The 23725-nt window shown below is 45.8% G+C and overlaps 7 protein-coding genes across 7 annotated transcripts; 6 read left to right on the forward strand and 1 right to left on the reverse strand.

Moving 5' to 3' along the window:
• Nucleotides 1-10: 10 nt before the first annotated feature.
• On the forward strand, nt 11-223 carry AGABI2DRAFT_56731 (hypothetical protein; the record flags this gene model as incomplete). The annotated part of the gene is made up of 1 exon (XM_006457212.1): nt 11-223. A coding segment is annotated over one exon (213 nt), but the record flags the coding sequence as incomplete, so codon positions are not given.
• Nucleotides 224-3447: 3224 nt separating this feature from the next.
• Nucleotides 3448-7060, reverse strand: AGABI2DRAFT_123144 (hypothetical protein; the record flags this gene model as incomplete). Its single annotated transcript, XM_006457213.1, has 12 exons — nt 3448-3465; nt 3521-3594; nt 3648-4121; nt 4174-4621; nt 4672-4827; nt 4879-5055; nt 5108-5506; nt 5558-5789; nt 5853-5935; nt 5994-6071; nt 6129-6533; nt 6584-7060. 12 exons carry the CDS (start codon nt 7058-7060, stop codon nt 3448-3450), a joined length of 3021 nt encoding a protein of 1006 aa, XP_006457276.1.
• Nucleotides 7061-8069: 1009 nt separating this feature from the next.
• Nucleotides 8070-11032, forward strand: AGABI2DRAFT_79432 (hypothetical protein; the record flags this gene model as incomplete). The annotated part of the gene is made up of 8 exons (XM_006457214.1): nt 8070-8564; nt 8615-8816; nt 8868-9096; nt 9163-9304; nt 9357-9535; nt 9590-9686; nt 9752-10352; nt 10401-11032. The coding sequence occupies 8 exons, from the start codon at nt 8070-8072 to the stop codon at nt 11030-11032; spliced, it is 2577 nt and encodes an 858-aa protein (XP_006457277.1).
• Nucleotides 11033-12132: 1100 nt separating this feature from the next.
• Nucleotides 12133-14270, forward strand: AGABI2DRAFT_123146 (hypothetical protein; the record flags this gene model as incomplete). The annotated part of the gene is made up of 6 exons (XM_006457215.1): nt 12133-12353; nt 12415-12573; nt 13290-13578; nt 13629-13680; nt 13730-13822; nt 14050-14270. 6 exons carry the CDS (start codon nt 12133-12135, stop codon nt 14268-14270), a joined length of 1035 nt encoding a protein of 344 aa, XP_006457278.1.
• Nucleotides 14271-15156: 886 nt separating this feature from the next.
• AGABI2DRAFT_146869 (hypothetical protein) lies at nt 15157-16610 on the forward strand (the record flags this gene model as incomplete). The annotated part of the gene is made up of 3 exons (XM_006457216.1): nt 15157-15208; nt 15306-15721; nt 15789-16610. 3 exons carry the CDS (start codon nt 15157-15159, stop codon nt 16608-16610), a joined length of 1290 nt encoding a protein of 429 aa, XP_006457279.1.
• A 939-nt stretch (nt 16611-17549) lies between these two features.
• AGABI2DRAFT_79426 (hypothetical protein) lies at nt 17550-18347 on the forward strand (the record flags this gene model as incomplete). The annotated part of the gene is made up of 1 exon (XM_006457217.1): nt 17550-18347. A coding segment is annotated over one exon (798 nt), but the record flags the coding sequence as incomplete, so codon positions are not given.
• A 477-nt stretch (nt 18348-18824) lies between these two features.
• AGABI2DRAFT_123149 (hypothetical protein) lies at nt 18825-19196 on the forward strand (the record flags this gene model as incomplete). The annotated part of the gene is made up of 1 exon (XM_006457218.1): nt 18825-19196. One exon carries the CDS (start codon nt 18825-18827, stop codon nt 19194-19196), a length of 372 nt encoding a protein of 123 aa, XP_006457281.1.
• Between the last annotated feature and the right edge of the window lie 4529 nt (nt 19197-23725).

Here is a 23725-nt window from a genome sequence, read left to right on the forward strand (position 1 = left end):
TCGTTAGCTAGAATATAAACTTGTAGCTTTGAAGGTACAACCAGTATTGGGAGAGCTACCTGAAAAGTTTCGTATTATAAGGAATATAACAGGAGACCCATTAGCTGGTTTACCCAAGCTACCATCAAATCCGCCGGAGTTCACACTGAAAGGAAGGTATACTCAGGAAAGGAAGGACAAAATGGATAAACAACATGACGGGGACTTTCTATTACCTGAAGAAAGGAAGCTAATGCATTGGATTATAGCCGAACAAAACGAAGCGTTCGCGTGGGATGACACTGAGCGAGGAAATTTCAAAGCGAAATATTTCCCGCCGATAGATATACCAACGATAGCTCATACTCCGTGGGTGCTAAAACCTTTCAGAATACCACCCAGTATCTACGATGAAGTTTGTCGGATTATTAGACGAAAGATTGACGCAGGGGTTTATGAACCTTCTAACTCGTCGTATCGGTCTAAGTGGTTTTGTGTAATTAAGAAGGACGGAAAAAGCTTAAGGATTGTACACAGTCTGGAGCCATTAAATGAAGTTACAATAGCTCATTCAGGGCTACCACCCGCTACTGAAGAACTAGCTATGCATTTCGCAGGAAAAGCATGTAGCGGAATCTTAGATTTATATGTAGGATATGATGAAAGATTGTTAGCTGAGTCTTCACGAGACTTAACTACGTTTCAAACGCCTTTTGGAGCCCTTAGATTAGTTACGCTACCAATGGGATGGACTAATTCGGTACCAATCTTTCATGACGACGTTACCTATATCCTACGAGACGAGATACCCGAATATACAATGCCATATATTGATGACGTACCAATTCGAGGACCGAAGACTCGCTACGAGAGAACAGATGGTAGCTACGAGGTAATGTCTTTTAATAAAGGCATTAGAAGGTTCATCTTTGAGCATTTAGAATCCACGAATAGGATCTTACAAAGAATGAAGTATGCCGGAGGAACTTTCTCGGGACCCAAGACCACCATTTGTGCCGATAAATAACAATCGTAGGATTCGATTGTTCGTATCTAGGCCGAAACCGACTGTAGATACTATTGGGAAAATAATGAATTGGGGAGACTGTGAAAATACTACAGATGTAGGGCATTCCTCGGCACAGCAGTAATGTGTAGGAATCACATTGAGAAATTCGTAGAAACAGCAGCACCATTGTACGAGTTATGCAAAGCGAAAGTACCATTTGTATGGGAAGCTACGCAGAAAGCAGCACAAAGTGAGCTTAAGCGAAAAATAAAAGAATGCTTCCATACGCGAAATCCTAAGTTTGGTAGCAAACAGCCAATCGTAATGGCAGTAGATTCGTCATGGAGGGCAGTAGGATACTATCTATATCAGCGAGATGATATTACGCCTACCAAGATTCACTACATAAAGTTTAACTCCATACTTATGGATGAAAGACAACAACGCTACTCCCAACCAAAGCGAGAGCTAGTAGGATTTAGAATGGCTTTAGAACAAGAAGATTATCTACTAAGAGGATGTAGACATCTAGTAGTAGAAACCGACGCGAAGTATCTCTATGGGATGTTAAATAACCCCGGAAGGATGCCTAACGCAACGGTAAACAGATGGGTTGACTACATAAGGACGAATTTCTTCTTCACTTTGGTGCATAGAAAGGGAAAAGGGTTTGGGCCCGATGGACTATCGAGGCGCAAAGCTTACCTAGGTGACGATCTATCCCGAAAGTTTGACGTCGGATCGGACGACGAAGGAGAGGAACTTACGCTAGTTAAAGAAACGGAGCAAGAGGAAGACCCTCTACCGTTAGAGGCGTTCCTAGAAGAAATAGATTCGCGGACTGGGTTTCTCCAGGAAGTTATAGACGCTACACCTAGCTTCCAACTGGAATTGGAAGCTGGAGAAGCGAATACCTGTCGGGAGATATATGAAAGACGAAAGTTGGCACTACAAGAGGGCTGTCCCACTGAAGTTAAGATTTTCTTAAATACTGTCGCCGATCAAGAAGAGTCTGCGCTAGATAACACAGTGGAAGAAGAGCAACCCTACGATGAGCAAAGAAGAACGGAAATGGCTCGTGAACAAGACACCAGGATTCCACTCATTAGGGACTGGTTAGCTTCACATAAAAACAAGAAAGAGATGGAAAATTTCTCTACAAAAGACGCGAAGTTTCTAAGAGCTGTATCCCACTTCTGGCTAGATAAAGACAGAAGACTCTACAGGAGGACTGGGAACGGTGATTTCTTGCAGCTAGTAGTAGAGAAAGATAATAGGATGAATATAATGAGAGAGCTACATGATAATACTGGACACCGAGGGGCATACACAACTAATCGCTTGATAGCTCAGCATTTCTGGTGGCCAGAGATGGAAGCTGACATTACCTGGTTTGTGAAGAGTTGTCACTTGTGCCAGATACAACAACGAGCGGCCATGGAGCTACCACCCATGGTAACTCATACACCGTCGATCTTCCAAGTCTTACATGCAGATACTGTTCATATGACACCTAGCTCAAATGGGTGTAAGTATATAGTGCATGGACGATGCGCCCTATCTTCATGGATGGAAGCTAAAGCACTACGAAAAGAGGACGCGAGATCGATTGGTCAATGGCTGTTCGAGGATATTATGTGCCGTCATCAGGAAAAGGTAACTCAACTTAGATTTGACTTATGAAAACTTGCGAAAACTTATGAAAATCATAAGTCCACATAAGTATTTTTTGCATAAGGCATGTTACCGTCTGAGTTTCGGACTTATGCAAATTACTTAGGAATATTTTCATAAGTCCATATAAAATCCAAGACAGACACAAGTCTGGAACAAGTATTATCACAAGGCAGTCATAAGAAGCTATAAGTCACAAAGATACATAAGTGAATTTGATATTATAAGTTATCTTTAATGTCATAAGTGAATCTTGATACCATAAGTTATCTTTAATGTCATAAGTAATAATTCAAGACATAAGTTGTCAGTATATCCTAAGTCTTATCACTAAATATAAGTCTTATCATAGATCATAAGACTTGTCACAGATCATAAGTCTTATCATATCTCCTAAGCCGTATCATGAATCATAAGTTGTATCTTATGTTATAAGTCTTGTTGAAAATCATAAGCCTTATCTTAGACCATAAGTTATGCCACGTATCATAAGCCTCATTATAGACCATAAGGTATCATGTATCATAAGCTGTATTTTAAATTATAAGTCTTTATCGTTTATAAGCCATCGGGCATCATAAGTCGTACATCATCATAAGTCAGTAAAAAATCATAAGTCATATCTCATCAAATCTACACCACTGGCAGTCAGATCATATTACGAGTCACCAGAAAAACAATTTAGAATTATACCACTTGGAAAATATGGTAACAAGCTGTTGAAAAAGCGGTAAGACTACGAAAATATAGTACTACCTTATTCAAACAACGTCTTCCATATTAAGCTATCTTCGTTGATGGGCCTGAGTAAAGGCGTGAATCTGATAAGAACCCGGAAAGTTATTTCAATCCTCATACCTTCCGAGAAGAGACCCTTTCAGAATGAGAAACCTGGCCATGGTGGCCCTTTGAGACTGGAACATTGTGGGGAGCTGATGGCGTGTTCATGAGTATAACAATTAGTTCAGATTAGTTGAGGTCTTACCCGAAGTTGAAGCCTGACTCAGAGGTGCATGCAAAGTTTGTGGATATTGAGACGTAAGAGTGGCAGGCTTGGATAAGTCCGGTGGCCTGGCAAGACCAGAAAGTTGGAGTAAAGTATAACGTTTCGAGGGAACAGTAGAACTTGAGCTGGTAGATGGCCCAGAGCGAGAAATAGGTGGTGGCGCATGAGAACGAGAGGGGAGAGCAGACGAAGCGCGCGACATGACATTAGATGAACCATGGATTGGCATGACAGATGAAGTACGTGACGGAATACCAGAACCAGACGCGTTCAAGGAGGGAATAGCAGGGGAAGTACGAGAATACTGAGTAGGTAAAGCAGACGAAGCACGATATGAAGCACGAGTGGAGACAACGGATGAACCACGAGAGTCTGGAGCAACAGATGATAAACGGGAACGAGAAACAGAGGTCATCCGGGAGGGAGGAAGAGTGGAACGTGAGGCTTGGTAGCCTAAGAGTCAATGATTAGATTGATTTGTAGACATGAAGAATAAAAAAGATACCGTGGGATGCCGGAGCATGCAGTGACAGCTTTTGAATTGGTTGAACCGACGACGAAGGTGAGCCATGATAAGTGCGTATGGGTTTTGGTGTATCTCCGAGGATACTGTCATCTGAGTCCAAATCGCCCTCACCACCACCACTGACAACAGCGGACTTGCTTCTGCCTCTTTTGCTAGGCTTGACGTAAATCCTCGCATAGCTAAGGATGTGCGAAACGTCAAGTTTCTTCTCTTCCGCTAACCTAGCCCTCGTTTCGATAGTCTTGTAGAACTTCTTCGTACTCTTAGCCCATCGTGACTCTGAAAAATTTGTATGATAAGTCGTCTGAACTCCCTTTGGACCTAGCTTAGGCATGAAAGTAATTGCTCGACTCTTTGTCAAGGATGCCCGCTTGACGAGGCCAATCGAGAGGTCGCCATCCTTCCAGAGACGAAACGCTCGCTCAAGCTGAAGTCATAAAGAGTCATCGTTACATGCACATGATGACAAACACGTACCGCTGCTGCTGCGAGAGCCATTGCCCCCCATGGCTCATGATTGTCCGTCTCGTATGTAAGACCCGGAACCCAGGCCGAGTCATCCGTGGCATATTTACTTAGATGCAGAGCGAGTGTCTTCACATACACCTGGCTCTGGAATAGTCCAGTGGGCATCTAAAAAAACAGAGTTATTGGACGTACAAGGCCATAATGCCGACAGCGCACCATATCGTGGCTCCCAAGAGAGCTGTACAGGAAGCGGTATTTGTCCACCATATACCCTGCCCAGGTGACTCGTGCTTCATCATCAGCAAACAACCCGTTATCTTCAACGAGGTTGTTCACCAACCACATAGCGCTAAACCCAAGGCCGCTTCTCCAATCACTTAGCCGTTGCATAGCCTTAAGAAGCTTTTGAACAGCAGAAACACGATAATACATATATTTGACTCACCAAGCGATATTCAACGCTCTCCTCTCCAGTGGTATCTCCATCTCTCTGCAGCGAATAGGTCTTCCGGACGCGGGCTCGACAAATTGTAGTCAGCGCATCAATAAGTTCTTTAACCGGGATGTTCCAGACATCCTTACGAGCCGCTACCCAGAGAAAAAGCGCCGGCATTATTTCGTCCTTCCACGTGTTGGCTGGTTGGAGGAGTTCAGATGGCAGATCAGCAGTCACAGGATGGGTGCGTTTCCTCCTAGATTTCGAAGGAAACTTATCCGACATTTCTTCATTCTCTTCATCTGAATTTCCGTCTTCAACTTGGCCTACAGGGTTGCTAGGTCTGCTGCGAACATGACGATGTTGCTGATAAGCCGCGCCACTTCCAGAGCTGACAGCTAAAAGGTCCTGTTTCTCGATATAATGAGGATGAATGATGATGACAATGGTAATACTTACCTGGCTGTCCACTCGCCGCCCATGTTTCAAGGGACTGAAACACGCATGAATGTGCTCGTCTCCTTCTCGCTCATCATGCTCCAAAAACACTGAACCTTCATGTTCCTGCGGCGCAACCTCCCAAGGCTCTCCAGTATGATCAAATTGAGGTGGAGGGAGCCGTTCTCTGGCCTTACCTTTTCTGCTTTTGGCGTTTGTGTTGGTGATACGAGGGGTGAATGAAGGGTCAGCTCTAGACGCGGCAGATCAGCCTTGATAAGCAATAGCGGACGCTGATACAGAAGAAAAAACTAACCCAAACTCCTCCACCTCATGTCTAGCAGACCACGATTTTGGGGTGCGGTGATTGACGCTTGGTGTAGGATGATAAGCCTGGTACTACAAATGGAGCGATCAGTGTTGATTGATCGCACTGTTTGGTCATAGTTATGCATACCCGGGTCACCTCCCTCGTGTCCTCCAACTCGTCGTCGTTCCACTGCATACCATCGTCATCATTATCGTATATGGTTTCCTGCCAGGTATCTTGTCAATGTCAATATTCTGCTGCAATGAGATGGAGACGACTTACATGAGAACTGCCATGATGCGGATAATCAACATCAATCAAGTCGTCCACATCAACATTCCGGCCGCCAACCCATTTGTCTTTCTCCGCAGTCCTCTGCTCGTCGTCCCAAAAGCCAAGGAAGTTGGCTTCATTTTGATCATTCTGTCCACCGTCTCTATCACGAACGTCATCTCTCTCGAACTCCAAAGCCATGTTTGACTGGCCAAGTTCCGGTTCTGAAGCGGCGCTTTCTGCTTCCCCCTCCGGTGCACCTACATCATTATACTCTTCGTCTACTGCCTCGTCTTCGCTTTCAGACGTCTCCACGACCACAATCCTCTTGACCCTCCGACGCGGGCCTTTTTTTGCTGGTGTCTGAGGTGGTTTCTTGCGCTTTGCTACAGGCGAGAGAAAGAGATTCGGATCCTATATGCATCAAAGTCAGCTAGTTCAGCGGCCTGGAATGCGAAACCTACCTTTTCGTGCCCCCGTTTTGTGCTCTTTCTTGCAGCATGTTCTACCTTCTGACGACCATTCTCCCTTGATTTAACTTTCATCTCCTCAATCGCATCACGAAGCTGAGTAGATTTCTTTCTTCTGACCGGTTCTTCGTCAACATCTGAATCGTCAATTTCAGATGACATGGCCGCCGATTTTGCATTGCTCTGCTTGGGGGTTTTCTTCTGTGTCGCCTGCCACTTCTTGGTATTTGGAACGATCTCCGGATATGAGGGATTGGGAGTCGTGTTTGCCGCTGACTTGTAAAGCTCGGCCTCAGATGTCTCAAGGTCAGAAACTTCCTGGATATGCCGAAGGTGCGCTTTTGTCTTTGCCGCCTTAGCTTCTTCCTTTGCCTCTTTTGTCTTTCTATTTTCCTCCCTCCGTAGCTGTAGCTGTCTTAGGACCAGTCCCGGATGAGTCGTCTTGTTTCTAGGTCGTGTTTGGACTGGCATGTCTGAGACGGTAAGCTTTCCTAGTAGTAACGTTATACGAGCTGAAGAATTGTTAGGAGAGACACTGACACTTTGTCCGAGGATGCAGAGATGTTCAAGACACGTCAGCGAGCGAAAATTTAAAGTACAAGAAGCGAATTAGGCCGAGTTGTATCCTATGTACATAATTGTGCTTCAATCTACGTAAGTAAGGGTTGCAATGAAATCCTCCGTCGCCCATAGCGTAAGTTCCTCCAGCTTTACTCTCCTATGAAAGAGTACCACACTGATGATTTTCGCTTTCCATGTCCATTATGTCCACGATGGACAAGATCTCAGGGGGGCTTACGGCGTCATATGAAGAAACACCGGTCAGTAACACGGTCCGAGTCACCAGGCTCGGTGTGTGGAGAAGAGTCCTCAGCGCCATTTAGCTGTCATGAACTTGACGCACTGGCCTCAGTTGAAGAACGTCCACAGGTAAGCCTTTTTGGGATGATGTAGTTTTTATTTAGTTATGGTAATTGCAGGATACGTTCTCCGATGCCTTGGAATTCTTAGAGAGTCTAGTATCCTCTGGGCCTAATACTTCGTAAGTTATCTGGCAAACGTCTCACTACACTACCGGCCTTCCAAGTACTGAAGATGATTACTTACCTAGGTCACCTACAGGGCTTGAGACGACCCTGCTTGACGATGTAGAGTACATGCCGCATCTTCAGCCGTCTAGTAGTGGACTCTATTCTCCCATGCAAAATGGTTATCAAGGTATGTCATATTGCACGCTACTTGAACTTGACTTGATCTGTTCCAGTTAATAATAACTCCGATGCTACGGCCTCAGTTCTTTTCGAAACACTCGCTAGTACGGCTTCATTCCTCGATGACACGGTTATTACGGCCTCGGAATGCTCAAGCAAGGACTCAGACAGTCATTGTTCTAGTGATGATCTGTTTGTGAGACGCGAATACCATCCTTATTTGACCGGTAAGCTATTAACATATGATCTAGTGACTTATAGTATATTGAATGCCATTGTTTGTAGGTCAGATATGTGATCGCAACGGTAATTTCCTTCCTCCCAACACCCCTCCAGGCCCTGAAGAGCATTCGAACGGCTGGTATCCTTTTCGCGATCGAAGCCAATTTGAACTCGCGGAATTTTTCTTTAGTCATAATCAAATGTCTGCTGGTGACATTGACAAGTTGATGAAACTCAGCGAGGACCCGCCGTTTGCTGACCATAAAGACCTATATCGGTTAATCGATAATATTGAACATGGTGATGTCAAATGGAACACGGCCTCAATCTCGTATTCAGGGCCAGCACCACCTGGGCCGCGTCCATCCTGGATGGATAAGATGTATGACATCTGGTACCGTGACCCGTTAGAAGTCATCAAAAGCCTCATTGCAAATCCTGATTTTGCCGATGAGTTTGACTACGCCCCTTACCATGAGTATATTGGCTCGGATCACATATTTCAAAACCTGATGTCCGGCGATTGGGCGTGGCGACAAGCAGTAAGGACAATCATCTAAGTCTCTAAATGATACTAACTAGCTAATATCAGGACGAGATTAGTAAAGATCACCAGACTCATGGTGCGATGTTCGTCCCTGTCATTGAAGGAAGTGACAAGACGACGGTCTCGGTGGGCACAGGTAACAATTCCTATTGGCCCATTTATATTTCTATAGGGAATATACACAATAGGAGTCGCCGCAGTCATCGCAATGGTGTCGTACTCCTTGGGTTCCTCAATGACCCTAAAAGTTAGCCAATTTTTTTTATGGGATTTATTGATGCTCATTCGAAAATTCCAGCGGAAAACCAGTTCAGAAATACAGTTGAATACAGAAAATTCACTCGACAGCTTGTCCATTCGTCGCTTCGCCATATTCTCTCTACCCTTGCTCCTGGTATGACAGTTGCTGTTGTCGTAAAATGCGGAGATGGCCATTTTCGCCGAGCGATTTTTGGTCTTGGTCCATATATAGGTGATTATCCCGAACAGTGTTTGCTGGCATCAATAGTTCAAGGGTGGTGTGCAAAGTACGCCTTCTGCATTATTTTCTACTCGTAAATAGCTTAAATACTGATTAATACAAATGTTAACAGATGTATTTCGCTTCCCTCTTGTGAACCCGACTCATATACAGGAGAAATTGTGCCACGATCTGTTGATCATACAGTAGCTGTTGTTGAGTATTTCGAGCTCAAAACACTCTGGGAAGAATACGGAATTGTTGGAGACGTGATAGTAAGTTATTTTTTTAGCAAATTAGGCGTCGTATTGATCACCCTATCAATAGCCTTTTGCAGAATACTTTCCTCGCGGTAATATCTATGAGATGATCTCCCCTGACATTCTTCATCAGCTTATCAAGGGTACGTTCAAAGACCACTGTGTCACATGGGTCGAACAGGCTATACATACTTCGGCCCCAAATCGGAAAACAGCTCTGCAAGTACTTGATCTTATTGATCGTCGGTAAGCCGTTTATAGCGTTGTGTGATCTTCAGGACCTTGAATTCTGGTTTATAGAATTGCCGTTGTTCCACCCTTCACTGGTCTACGGCATTTTCTCCAGGGTAGAAGGTTTAAGCAATGGACTGGCGACGATTCTAAGGCATTAATGAAGGTATTTCTTTAATAAATTTTAGTATGCTAAACGCTCCATAACTCAGCTTTTGTACCCTGCTTTAGGTCTATTTACCTGCGCTAATAGGGCTTGTTCCTATGGAAATGATTTGCGCAGTACGGGCCTTCCTTGAATTCTGCTATATCGTGCGAAAAGATGCTATAAGCACAACTGATATCAGCAATCTTAAAGACGCACTCAATCGTTTCCATCAGTTTCGTGAAATATTCGTGACAGTCGGAGTGCGAAAGAAGAACACCATCCCACCACGGCAGCACTCCATGGTACATTACCCGTATCTCATCCGTGCTTTTGGCGCTCCTAATGGGCTCTGTTCCTCTATCACGGAATCGAAACACATCAAAGCCGTTAAAGAACCATACCGCCGGTCCAATCGCTACGAGGCTCTCGGTCAAATGCTTATCACCAACCAAAGAAACGACAAGTTAGCTGCTGCGCGTAATCACTTTGAAAAACTTGGCATGTTAGAGAAGAAGCGCACACCTCAAGGAAAGTACTCATTACTTGTTCGAACTATTCAATATATTAATGTTGGAGTAGCACAGAAAATTACACACCTTGACTGCGATGGCGACGATATCCCGTCAGATGATGATGAAGGAATTCAGTATAAGCCGCCAGTTTCGCTGGCAAAAAAGGCCATTGGTACGTTCTTATTTTGACTAGTCTTAATGTTTCGCTCAACCAATGTAGCCCCTCGTATGTCTCTTCCACTTCTGGCCCCCCACCTTTCACCACCCCAGTTGAACGGATTGCTGGTTGACTACTTAACCTCCTCAAACCACATAAACGTTTCCGAGAAAAGGATTCGCGGCCTTTTATTCACCGTCTATCCATCTGTTGTTGCTCGCTTCTATGCACCCAGTGATGCTCTTGGTCTACATGGATTCAAGTCAGAGCGAATTCGAGCTGTATCGACATGGCGAAATCAGGGAGCACGTTATGACACAGTATTTGTAAAAGGAAAGCCAGATTCTAACACAATTTCTACCGGTTTAACTATTGCCCGGGCGCGAAGGTTTTTCTCCTTTACCTTCGATGACCGAGTTCATGAGTGCGGTCTAGTCAATGAGTATCATTTCGTAGGAACGGGGCCGGACGAGGAAACTGGAATGTGGATTGTGCAGCCTACATTTAGGAGTCGCTCCATCGTTTCATCGATTATACCCATCAAAGATATATATCGCGCCTCTCATCTCTTGCCGCAATACACTGACAAACGTGAAATTCCCCGAGAATTAACATCCGCAGACACCCTTGACAATTACCAACGATTTTACATTAACAAGTTCATTGATTATCAGGCCTTTGAGGCTGCTCAATGATCTTGCGTTGTGTTTTCATTACTATCAGTGCTTCCCGGTCCTCTCCTCTCAAACTTGTTCAATTTTACCATGCTATTCGCATTCCCCTTCCCATCCTGTTCTCTTGAAACCGTATGCTGTCTGTTTCTTATTTCCTTGCATTTCTGGACTAATGTACTACACCATAGCCGAGCTCTCACCCGATACTTCAACTTCAACCTGCAGAGTCAGATCAGAGCCTGCAGTCGGTGATCCTCATCGCTGATGTGGTCGCGCTCCGCACCGGGCACCTCCTAAAGCCCGCTTTATCATTTGTTTCTGCACCTACAGGTTCTACAATAAGCTCCTTATATTATCATATACATCAACTCTTATTTTTGTCTCTCTCTTTACATCATATATCGGCTTTACTTTATTTCGAGCTACAAAGGCAATTTCAATTTGGCGCAAAGTCAAGTAGTACACACAAATCTATACACATACACATCTAAATAACCTGATTACGTTCCTCCAATAGAGTTTTCACACTTATCCTTTTCGTCTGAGCCTTGTCTTAACCTAATCCTCTCTCAGTGCTTTTTCGCTGATTCCTTGCTGGGCTCATTGCACATTTAGTTCTCGGATTCGTGAGATGAATGATCAGGCCTCTCCAAAACTAGAATCTCTGCCGGTGCAGCCTTCAACTTCGTCAATCACTGCAATGTCGCGGGTTCAATCGTGGTCACTCGCTGGTAAATCTCGTATTCAGAACTAGCGCAACTGGATGGAATGAAGAGCAAGAGGAACGCAGTTTCATCGATGAGTATTTAGATGCTCTTTGCGATCCATACCTTCCTGACACATATTCTGAATTCCTCCCCCAACGATTCATGCTCTATCTCTCCAGCTGTCACGCAACCCAAGCGCAACTGCATGGATGGGAGTCGTCGCGCTACCTCGGCCCAACCCCACTCGTATTTCGTACACCATGTTTGAGACTGGGAAGACTACATGCCTTCCAGTACTTCCTTTCTACCGCTACTTTCGATGTCGCAATATCCTACATCTGTACCTCATGCCACTCTGCTCAACTCTTAAAGAGACACCTCACCCTCTCTTTTTTTTTGCGCACATATACCGCCATGGAGCAAAGGGCCCCAGAAATTCAAGTCTCTTCCTCTGTTCACATTTCTCTATACAACACCGAAGCCAGATTCCACATATGCGAGTCTGTCTTGCGCTTCGAGGACCTCTTCGAGCCCAGTTTACCCCAGACCAATCTCGAGGAACTGGAAAAGAAATCCCAATCCCAAATAAATATGGCCTATTCATGTGACTTTAGGCGATATTCCTCCCATTCCAGGTATTACTCTTCACCTCGTCGCATTCAACTCTTCCCGGCTCTCTCCTTTTTTCACTTTTAGTGATCCATTATCTCCTCCCTCATCTCTCGATATCCGCACCATCAGAAGTACACGTACTGATGCTACCACTGATAGTTATGACATACTTACTGCGTACACGGCACAGATAGTCTTCGTAGTTGAAGCGCTATTTGACGATGTGTTGATGATAAGCGCCATGTGAGAGGAGCGGAAAAGAAAGAGTATGGAGACGCCCGTTAACTCAAAGGTCAAATCCTCGAGGTACGTGAACAATCGCCATAAGTCGTGCCACCACGAATCTGAAATGTGCCGCTTCTCCCTTTTAGTTCAACATCTTTTTTCCGATTCTTGATTAGCTGGTGAATTCACAGATAGGAGGACAGGACTCGACCCACTTTTTTCGTCCTCGCGTGCCTCTCATTCTGATCCTTATCCGCCTCAACATCCCTTGTTCCCTCACACTCTTCGCCACCCCCTCTCCACCCCCTCAGGGTAGCGCCGCTTCAAACTCTTCAACTTCAACTCAGCCAAATCCTTTGCGCAACTTCGTCTCAAGTTCTGACACCGCTCCTCAACTAGGACACATTCATCTGGGTGCTCTACCTCCAGACCGTTCTAGAGCTGAAGATAGCGTCGAGGAATACGAGGAACACGACAACGAGGAAGAGGGCTCAACCTAAGATGTATTTTATACCCTCGACTCTTCACCACCAGCTTCCTTTACTTCTCCAGCCTCAATACCCATGCCCTATGCTACCGCAATGCCACTCCCACAACCTCCCGCAAAACCAGCCGGCGCTCTCTTCTAGGCAGAACTGGTGTTCTGGAACGTTCTCAATCTCATTGGTCAATAAATAGGAACCCAGAGACTACTCCTAAAGAGTCCACATCACCGTCATGAAAAACAATTGAAGACAACGAGCAGATCTTACCACCACTGGTAAACTTCATTCTGACCGAGTCACCCCAAAGGAGCTACCTCCACCTGCATCTGTAATACCCCCATTACCGTCTTTCAACTTCCTGGCGGGCGGAGCGGCCCCGATCCTGCCGCGCGTCAACCTCAGCCAACTACTTCAACAGCACGACCTGTGCTCCGGCCTCCATGAACATATCTTTCACGAATCCATCCACGACTTCTTCAAAGCCCTCAAATCCTTCAAATTCAACGCCATCTCCCTCATCTCCTCATATCTGACCAGCGTACCTACCAAATCATTGAAAGGTAGAAGATCTCAGTAAAGACTCGGTAGGTCGAAACAGAAACCAACCGATGCAGATTGAAAGAGATTGAACTCGTTGCAGGTGCGTTGGTTTTGAAGCCTCATTGAGACAGATTTTCACCCCGCCTTAGACCCTGAACACGAAAAGATTGGATGCAAGGAACCTCAGCTCTCCACGGCCGTGCACCAGCGTCAACTCGCTTCTCTCAAAGACAAGTCCACAAGTAAATCGACCATTCCCGTGGCATCACCGACAACCTGCGACGAAATCCGTCTTCCCTCTTTCTCCTTCTCTGTGCTGCCTCCTGAACTTGGCAATAGATAACAATGAAGAACGAGCAATGCTTAGCATCTATGCTTCTCAAGTCTCATTAGAGCTAATTGCATGCAAGCGGTCTTCCTTACTTCCTTACTATATCGAAAAAATCGAACTGAACAAGATCTTTTTCAGACTTTCAACTCAATTCGGAGGACGATGCGCGTGAAGACACCGCTGTCTTCGACGTCTCCCTATCCATCCTCATTTTATCCATCGGACACTCTGCAATAGTCCTGACTGTGTTACCTAGTCTACCAGCTGCTGCAATTCTCTGGCAGACTCAGGTGACGTCAACTGGTCCACATCTCGCCTTGTCTATGGGAATGGAAGTGGCCATGCTCGACGTCATCTAATCCTTCTAGCTTCATCTCTGCTCTCGCTCCGTACGATAACCGCTTGAGGTGAAGGAAAGGAAGAAAGTTGCCGCAGATATTTCAATTTTTACAAACGATGCTCATATTTCACATCTAAAATAAAAAGTATTGGGAGTGAATGATCTAAGTAAACTGGATAATGTACTTCCCCAAATTAAACTACACATGATTCAGAGAAACAAGATGTTCTTATCTGATGGTAGTGCGCCTTGCCGCAAAGTCGGCCTTACTTATAATATTCGCTACTCTACTATATGCTACAGTATTTGTCCGTGATGTCACCACGTCACGCACACATCACTCACACGTCACTCAACTGTTACGCTACTGTTGCTTACTTTTTCCATGTCTTGCTCTGAGTCCCCTTGTTCGAGTTTCTGCAACTGATATATGGCGTCACCCCTGCCCAATCAGCCTGCAGGCAACTCAAGGGATCGACTGAGATTCTTCCCATCTGTCCACATAAACAAATTCTGGTGTAAACCTGGTACGTTTACTCGGATACTATCGATGAAGAAGCTTACCATTCAGGGTGTCGCAAAGGAGTTAAGCAGCGTGTCTGACAAGGGGACGGTTTTATGCTTGACTGCATTCTAAACAAAGTGCTATACGGATAAGTCGATTCGGAACCTGAGGCTGGGGATAGGTTAGGTCTTGAAGGCACGCCGAAGAGCAATTTTCAGGGGCAAACAGTACCGGCGACGCGTCCGCCTTCGTCGTCAAATTGTATTTTCACGACATACACCCTTGCCATCAAACCATGCATCCACGCCCAAAGTCTCCCTACTCCCCGCTTGCTCACAACAAGAATTTCTAAACATCGACTCCATTCCGCTTTTCACACCCATGGGGGTTCCCAATAACCATGCTTTCACCCACGCCATTGCTTCTTGCGCCTCGTAGTCTCCCAAGGTTGAGTAAGTGTTTGTCTTTTTGACTTGGGTGCCGTTGCTGACGCTTGGAATTAGATCTCTGTCCTCGTCTCAACAAAAACCGATGAATGGATTGCTGCAGAGGTTCTGCATGACGAGTTTATCCATGCACAAACCCTGGACGCCGCAGACGCGTCCTCCGTGATCGAGGACGAATCTGAAGCTACAGTAGATCTGGCTGCAAAATTTCTTGCACATGCTGTACTTCATATCGATAACAACTCGCAATCAACCGAAGCGTGCATACGTCTACTCTTGAACGTACTCAAACACTTTACATCTTCATGCCTTGCCACTAACGATATCCATTCTCTGCGCACATCATACTCCATCGATACTCACAGGACCGTCCTTTCGGCATGCCACCGTACTGTCGCAGCCCTTGAGAACAAGGGCAGCAGCTCCATACCCCGCCAACTCGAGTCTGCTTTATTGGATGGTGCCAAATCCGGCAAGGCCTCGATCTTTGCCCTTTTTGGGGGACAAGGGACCAACGAGGTTTACTTCAACGAATTGCATTCACTCTACGATACATACCAACCTTATGTTACCCCGTACCTGGAAGCCGTCCTCCCTGATCTTAGGAGTTGGGCTCACCAAGGATGAAGTCGATAGCTCCTACTATACCCACGGATTAGACGTTATTTCATGGCTCTTGGGTGCCACTAATCGGCCTTCCGTCGCTTACCTCACGTCGGCTCCCTTTCACTACCACTCATTGGGCTCACCCAGCTCACCCAGTATCTCATCGTTTGCCGCGTCGCCAACCTCACACCTGGCCAAGTTCGTAGCCGTATTGCCGATGCCACTGGCCACTCTCAGGGCATTTCTCTCTGCGGTCGTCATCAGCGCATCGGAGACTTTCAATGACTTCACTGAGACCCCGCGCAAGGCCCTTCATTGGCTTTTCTACTGCGGTCTTCATGGCCAACAAGCATTCCCTCCCGTCACCGTTGAACCCAGCCTCGTCCTGGACACCCTGGATGGTGGAGAAGGTACCCCATCCCCTGTGTTGTCTGTCGCCGGTCTTCCCCTCAAGGATCTTGAGGTTCATATCAAGAAGACCAGCTCGCACCTCCCTGCCAACTCTCAGCACAGTGTCTCCTTATACTACGGGCCACGCGCATTCATCGTGACTGGGCCGGCTCGCGCTTTACATGGTATAGTGACCAATCTTCGAAAGGTCAGGGCGCCCAATGGCGCCGACCAGAGCAAAGTTTCTTTTATGCAGCGCAAGCCCGCCTTCTCAGTCCGTTTCTTGGTCGTTGGTGTTCCATACCACAGCCCGTACCTCAAGAGCATGACTGACGCCGTCATGGACGAGGAATTGGATGAATGGTGGGAACCCTCCGATTCGAAGGTCCCTGTATACAACGCGAACGTTTAGGTGAAGATATGTGCAGCGTGACCAGCTTGATTACACGCCCCTTATGCAATCAGATCCACGCGGCACCAATCTGGCGTTAAACCAAGGCCACTGATTCCCCTGAGACTACCACGCATGCTATTTATTTCGGTCCCAGTGGTCTTAGCAGAGCTGGTCTTTTTATCCGCAAGAAATTTCGATGGTCACGATACGATATTCACCTAATTCTCGTCAGAGACAGTGGCAAAGGAGATACCGAGCCGTATGGTTCTTTGAGCGTCAAATGCTCTCTATGCGAAGTCCTTGATTGCATGCCAGTGGGGAACAAGGCTAGCAGGCATACTCGGCCTGTCACCGCCGGCCCTACTAGTAGTTCTCAAGTCATTCTTTCCGAGTCTTTGCTACTAATAAGTTAGAAAAAAAAATTAATGTCGGGTTGTAGAGTATTCTAATAGAGTCTTTCTGCTAACTTATACTTTAACTTATGATCAGGTTTGGACTTATTAAACACTTATGATAGGATGTAGCTTATTTTATGACTTATGATTGGATGTAACTTATTTTATAACTTATGATTGGATGTCACTTATTTGTGACTTATGATTGGAAATTTACTTGTGGTCTCCTTGGCTCATGATGCAACTTATGATATCAACGACTGCCTTATGAAATATTGTCCAACTTATTAATGAGCTTATGAATGTAGCCCCACTTGTGATTTGTAAGATACTTATGTGACTTTGTGTGGCTTATGATCCAACATGTGATCCAACTTATGGTAAATCGTCAACTTATGCTGATTTGGTGACTTATGTGCCTTAGGTCACCTTTCATAAGGGAATAATAAGGCACTTTTGTCATAAGTTGTCATAAGTTGAGTTACCTTTTGCTGATGGTTGGGGTACAATAGTTAAGATAGTAACAGACAATGGATCGCCATTTAGGAAAGCGGTGAAATGGTTAGAGGAGAAGTATAACATTAAAGGAGTAGCTATCTCCCCATACAATTCACAAGCGAATGGAACGGTGGAGCGACCACACTGGGACCTAAGGCAGATGCTTTACAAAGCTACTGCAGGTGACATAAAGAAATGGTACTTTTACTTACCACACATAGCATGGGCAGATAGAGTTACCATTCGGAAAGGTACAGGGTGTTCCCCTTATTTTATGATCACCGGTGCGCACCCTACGTTACCACTGGATATTGTAGAAGCGACGTGGCTAGTCACATACCCAGACACAATAGCTACTCATTCAGAGCTAATCGGACTTCGAGCCCAAGCCCTAGCTAAGCATGTGCAGCATGTAGACGCTATGAGACACAAGCTAACAGACGAAAAGGTTCGACGGGTAATGAAGCTACAAGAAGATAATAAACACAAGATAAAGAATTATCACTTTAATTCAGGTGACCTAGTTCTAGTCAAGAATACTGCGATAGAAATGTCGGCAGACAGGAAAATGAAGCCCCGGTATCTAGGACCCATGATAGTGGTAAAAAGACTGGCCGGAGGAGCGTATATCTTAGCTGACTATAATGGAGCAGTATGGCAGAATAAGGTAGCTGCCTTTAGGGTAATACCGTATTTCGCGAGAGAAAAGATCAAATTTGGAAAAGAGGTACAGAAGCTACTTGACTCTACTGAAGAAGAGTTGAAGCTACTCGAAGAAGAAGTAAACACAGACGACCTAGTAGAAGGTTATCTAGAAGATGTAGATAGCGAAAGAGAAGAAGCTACATCTGGAAAAGAATAGCTAAGGAGCTTATTAAAGTGCTTCGACACACGGGACATGAACATCAATTGGTGAACTTGACATTTCCTTATACGGCCTTTATTTCTATTTTTACTCTTTACATTTCTATCCTTTCGAGCTCTTTGCCGATTTTACTTCCGCGTTCAACTATACAGTCCAACCTTAAAATCATATATATTTCTTTCCCTACTGTACAGTTTCTTCCCTCGGCCGTTGTAGCCGACGTACTTATATCCTGAACTTAAAATACGTACCTCAGTGATCAACAATCTTTCGTTATCACTGAGGTGAGTAGATTATATGTTTCTCATACCCAAGTACTTACTGTGTGTAGACGTTTTTACCTTAGGTGAATATTATAGTGATCAACAATCTTTCGTTATCACTGAGACGTTTTTACCTTAGGTTATGGGCCCCGGCTCAATCTAAGTCCAACGAAATTCACCACTTATAAATCACTCTACTTGACTTTTACTCATGGCCAGCACTGGCGGTAGTGCACCGCCTATCTTCGCTGACGCAGCGAAGTTTAATGGCTCAAATTGGGTGGCATGGAAGGGACTTGTTAAGATCGCAGCCGAACTACGAGGCGTGTACGGATATCTTGACGGTTCAGCTGTCAACCCCACAACCACTACAACCAACACTACATTGAATCCGTTGAACGTACCACTTCCGTCTACACCTCCTACAACCACAGTCACCACGACGTTACTTCCAGCAGATTCCCCCTGGGAATCTTCCACACCCAGTGCTTCCGAGTGGAAGGTTCGCAACGCTTGGGCGATGGGTTTGCTCGTTTACAACACCACCGATCCTATTGGGTTGGGTATCAATATCCACTGTTAGAACCTTGCCAGAATGTCACGGCGTCACGCTGTCACATCTGTCACCTATTTTATTACATAATATTTTCCCTCTGCTGCTACAGTTCGACGGAGGCTAAACTATCGGCATACTGCTAAAATGGCGCAAGCTACAGATTTACCAATTGAGCTTATCGATCTCATCTTATCTTTCTTGCCTCCGAACCATGCGGAGCAAGTACAATGGCGAAGGAGGGCGGCGGCTATAGGAAGAGAGGACAGGCCGGTAGGTTGGAACCTATCGGATCATCGATGCAGACGGTGTGGGAGAGTATGTTTAGCAATGTGGGACTATGAGGAACAGAAGGCATGGGTAATACAGAGATGGGGATACTGGGGACCACGACACTGGGCAATAGCGGGGTTCTTCGTACTATGCCCATGTGATGCGATGATTGGGAATTACTTCGGGAGGTATTGGTTTGTGTGAATGAATTACCGGTTTGAGAGTTGTTTGTACTTGTGGACACTTTTATGGTTTGTTTGGTGTTGTTGACGTTTTTATGATCAATTTACTTTTGTTTACTTACTTCTTACTCCACTCTTCTTTTCTCATGTCAAATGTAAAATTAGTTTACTTTCCCATACGTACTTCTTTTCACATGTCAGAATATAAATAGTTACCTAGGGTAGTTGGTCTGTGCGCCGTAGTCTAGGTATATAAAGTAGGTAGAAACTTGTAGAAGACTCCGTCGAGTTCTCTTAGGTTCACGCCTAATATAACTTCTGTTACTATACTCCTTAGTTCTTGAGTTTAGGTGTGACCTGTGACATCACAGTCACAGTCGCCCTAACATCCACGGTACTGCAGCTGATGCCTGGAAATCATACATGGACACGTATGAGGTAGTATCTGAGATCGCCGTGTTGAACGCGGAGCTCGATTTACGCAATGCAACCTTCAGTGACGACCAAGACTTTATTGAATTCATAACTCGCATGCGCACCAAATGGTCGAATGCAACAGCACTTGGCGCCACCATAAACGATAAATCCTTCCGCACCATTATCCTAAACGCTCTTCCACGTTCCTGGGATCCCATTGTAGCGACACTTTATACTTCCAACAAGTCCCGCGAGGCAATCAATCAGCTGATGACCCACTGGGCCAGAATTAGTAGAGATCGTGCAGTCAGCTCACAAACGTCCACCTCAGCACTCCAAGCGTCCACTCAACGTAACAACCGTGACCGCCAGCGAGGGCAGACTCAGTTGCTCTGCACTAATTCCAACTGTGGTCGGAGGGGACACACCATTGAGAACTGCTATTGGCCTGGGGGTGGCAAGGCCGGCCAATTCCCGCCTGGTTTCGGGCGACGTGGGGGAGTAAGAGGATCAACCACCTCCAACACCACCGGTACTTCAGCGCAATCTACTACCGCAAACGCCGTTACGACCAATACTGCTGAAAACCCCGCAGAACCACAGGTTTTTGCCTTAGCCGCCATAACAGAAGTCTCATCCAACAAACATGATGATAAACTTACTGCCGTTGACACGTCCTCTGGCTCGCTACAAGCTCATAACATCCTCCTACGTCGACCACTTGTTACTCTACTCGACTCTGGCGCAAGCGACCATTGTTTTGTGGAGCGCCAGCTTTTCGTGAACTATCAAACAATCAACCCACCACGCACCGGCCATTCCACAGGAAAAGATTCTACCTTTAGTATCGAGGGGACCGGGATGGCTGAGATATGGACAATGGTGGAGGGTGTTTCTTCGAGGATAATGTTATCAGACTCGCTTCATACGCCACACCTGCGATCCAATTTGATATCGGTATCCAAGTTGGTGTCTAAAGGAGCGACTGTCAGCTTTAAGGACAATACAGCTACGGTCCGGTCAGCTGAAGGAAGGAGCGTACTCACAGCGATAAAGAGAGACGGTCTTTATATCATCGAAACCAACGCCCCTTCTATCCCATCCTCGAATGCTGTTCAGGCTAAGAGGAAAGCTGTTCCCTACAACATATGGCATCGTCGTTTGGGGCATATTCCTGTCAATGTCATCGCACGAATGTCCCGAGACAACATGGTGGACGGTCTTGAGACTACTGGCGCTGCAGAAATGCAAGCTCTATGCGAGGATTGCATCTTTGGTAAACATACCACCCACCCATTCACAGACTCCGTTCCTGTCGAAGCTGCGGCTTTGGATCGTGTATACGTTGATATCTGGGGACCGGCACCGGTAGAGTCCGCTGGGGGAGCTAAGTATTTTATGCTGTTGATGGATGGTGCAACTTCATACCATAAAATATATTTCCTTCCCTCCAAATCCGCCGACAACACTTTGCGTGTCTTCAAGGAGTATCACAAGGAATCGGAGCGACAGACAGGGAAGGTCTTGAAGAGGATTCGTCTTGATATGGGACGCAAGTGGCATAACAATATGTGGGATGGCTACGCTAAGGAACATGGGATAGTCCTCGAGTTTACAACACCTTACGCACATCAGCAAAACGGTAAAGCAGAGCGGTCTATGCGTACCTTGTTGGATATGGCGAGAGCCATGCTCGCTGACGCTGGACTTGCCCAGAAATATTGGGCCGACGCTATCCAGACGGCGGTTTACACTCGGAACTTTATTCCCCCATCGCACAGTCCAGTGGCCATACCAGCTGAACTCTGGTTTCAGCGTCGACAAGACATCTCGCACCTCCGTCCTTTTGGCTCGACGTCCTATGCCCATATTCCTGTCGAAGTTAGCCCTTCGAAACTCTCCCCACGTTCTACCAAGCTCACCCTCATCGGCTATTTTGATCGCACCGGCTACAAGCTTTTGGATAGGGCGAACGGCAAGGTGTTTAAGTCAAGGGATGTGATTTTCGAAGAAAGGCCACCTCACTTCTCGACTGACCCCATCGTTACGTACCCTTCCGAACGTAACACGCCGGCATCGGATCTCAATGCCATAGCGCCACGCCCCAAGCCTATCTCCGCCCTCCATCCTCCCCAACCCGTCGTTCCCTTGCCTGCACTGCCTGCTACTGGGCGTAACACCGCTGATGAGGAGGATGACAAGAGTGAAACGGAGGTCTCCCGCATGCTGGATGCCACAACCGACGCACCCGAGATTTTGCTGCGTAGGAGCCGTCGTGAGGTTCGACCCAGTCGTCGGATGCAGGAAAGTCTCGAATACTTGAACCGTACGAGGGCTAATGTTGTAGATGATGACGTCCCTCCTATAGGTTGGTAAATTCATAACATTACCCCCTATTCAGATTTCGTGTCCACATGAAATAAGATAGACTTGACGAGGATAAGAACAGTCAATCATTTCATCGTCAACGATTCGAGTACAGTGAACTCCACAAGTTCGTTCGACAACTCCGTAGCCCATTTTTCCAAGATAAAGTTTGGAAAGAGTTTTGACGTGTGGAAACTCCCATTTATGTGCAATTGATAAGATGTCGACCCAGTCGAGGTTGGAAAAGAAAGAGTAATCGCCATATCGCGTATTATAGAATACACGGAGAAATTTTCGAAAATCATGAGAGTCTACATCTTGGATGATGTAGGGATCGTTTGCTGTATAGTGTTTGGATAAAGGATGGTGAGGTTCGTTGTGGCCGGTGAGTTTTTGTTGCCAATAGATAGATTCGCGAGTGAAGAAGTAGGAATGGACGTGGAATTTGGCTCCATCGTCGGTCATGAATACAATGTCGGCTCCACGGATAAAGATGTCTTTTGAAACCGGTGTAAAAGATTCGGTAATGGCTTGCATATTGTGGTCGATGAGGGGATGAAAGAGTTGGAGCATTTTTGGTTGATTTTATAACTGTCCATTCGGAAGTTTTGCTCTATATTCGGAGAGTGCTTCTTCTGCATTTTCTAGGGATGAGCGTGGTATCCAAGAGTCGTCTTCGTTTCCATATCCTTTCCAGTGAACTAAAAATTGTATTCCTCGGCCTTTTCGTCTGTGTCCTCGGATTTCTTCAACTTCATATTCTTCTTCTTCATTGATAATGTCAGGTGGAGGTGGAGTGGGTTTCTTCTGACTGTTAAACTCTGGGTCTCGGACTTTCGTTAGGAGCGATGTATGGAAGACGTCGTGTATTGCCCAGGTATCAGGTAACTTCAGTTTGTAAGATCGATCGCCGATTTGTTTCAAGATCTCGAAAGGTCCATATCGTTTGTGGTCTAGTTTCCGAGTCGGACGATTTGAATGAATGTTCGTCGTTTCTAACCAAACTTTATCTCCTTCGGCAAAGGGTTCCTTGTGGTGCTTGTTGTTTCCTCTTTCTCTCATCATCTCGTTATTTGTTTCCATCGCAGCTTTAGCTTCTTCTCGCACATTTTCTAATTCTTCGATCAAGGAGGTGGCGGTGGGGTTCGTCGTTTCTACCGTGATATTCCCTTTCCATGGGTGAAGTCCGTAATTCAGAAGAATGGGGTTTGTCTGGTGGCAGCGTGGTTTTGTCATTGTAATGGAATTCCGCCATGGGAAGCCATCTCGTCATCATCTGTCGATAATTGATGATGCTCAAGGTAGTTCAATTTCTGATCA

Source organism: Agaricus bisporus (assembly GCF_000300575.1).
Source record: "Agaricus bisporus var. bisporus H97 unplaced genomic scaffold AGABI2scaffold_16, whole genome shotgun sequence".
NCBI lineage: Eukaryota > Fungi > Basidiomycota > Agaricomycetes > Agaricales > Agaricaceae > Agaricus > Agaricus bisporus.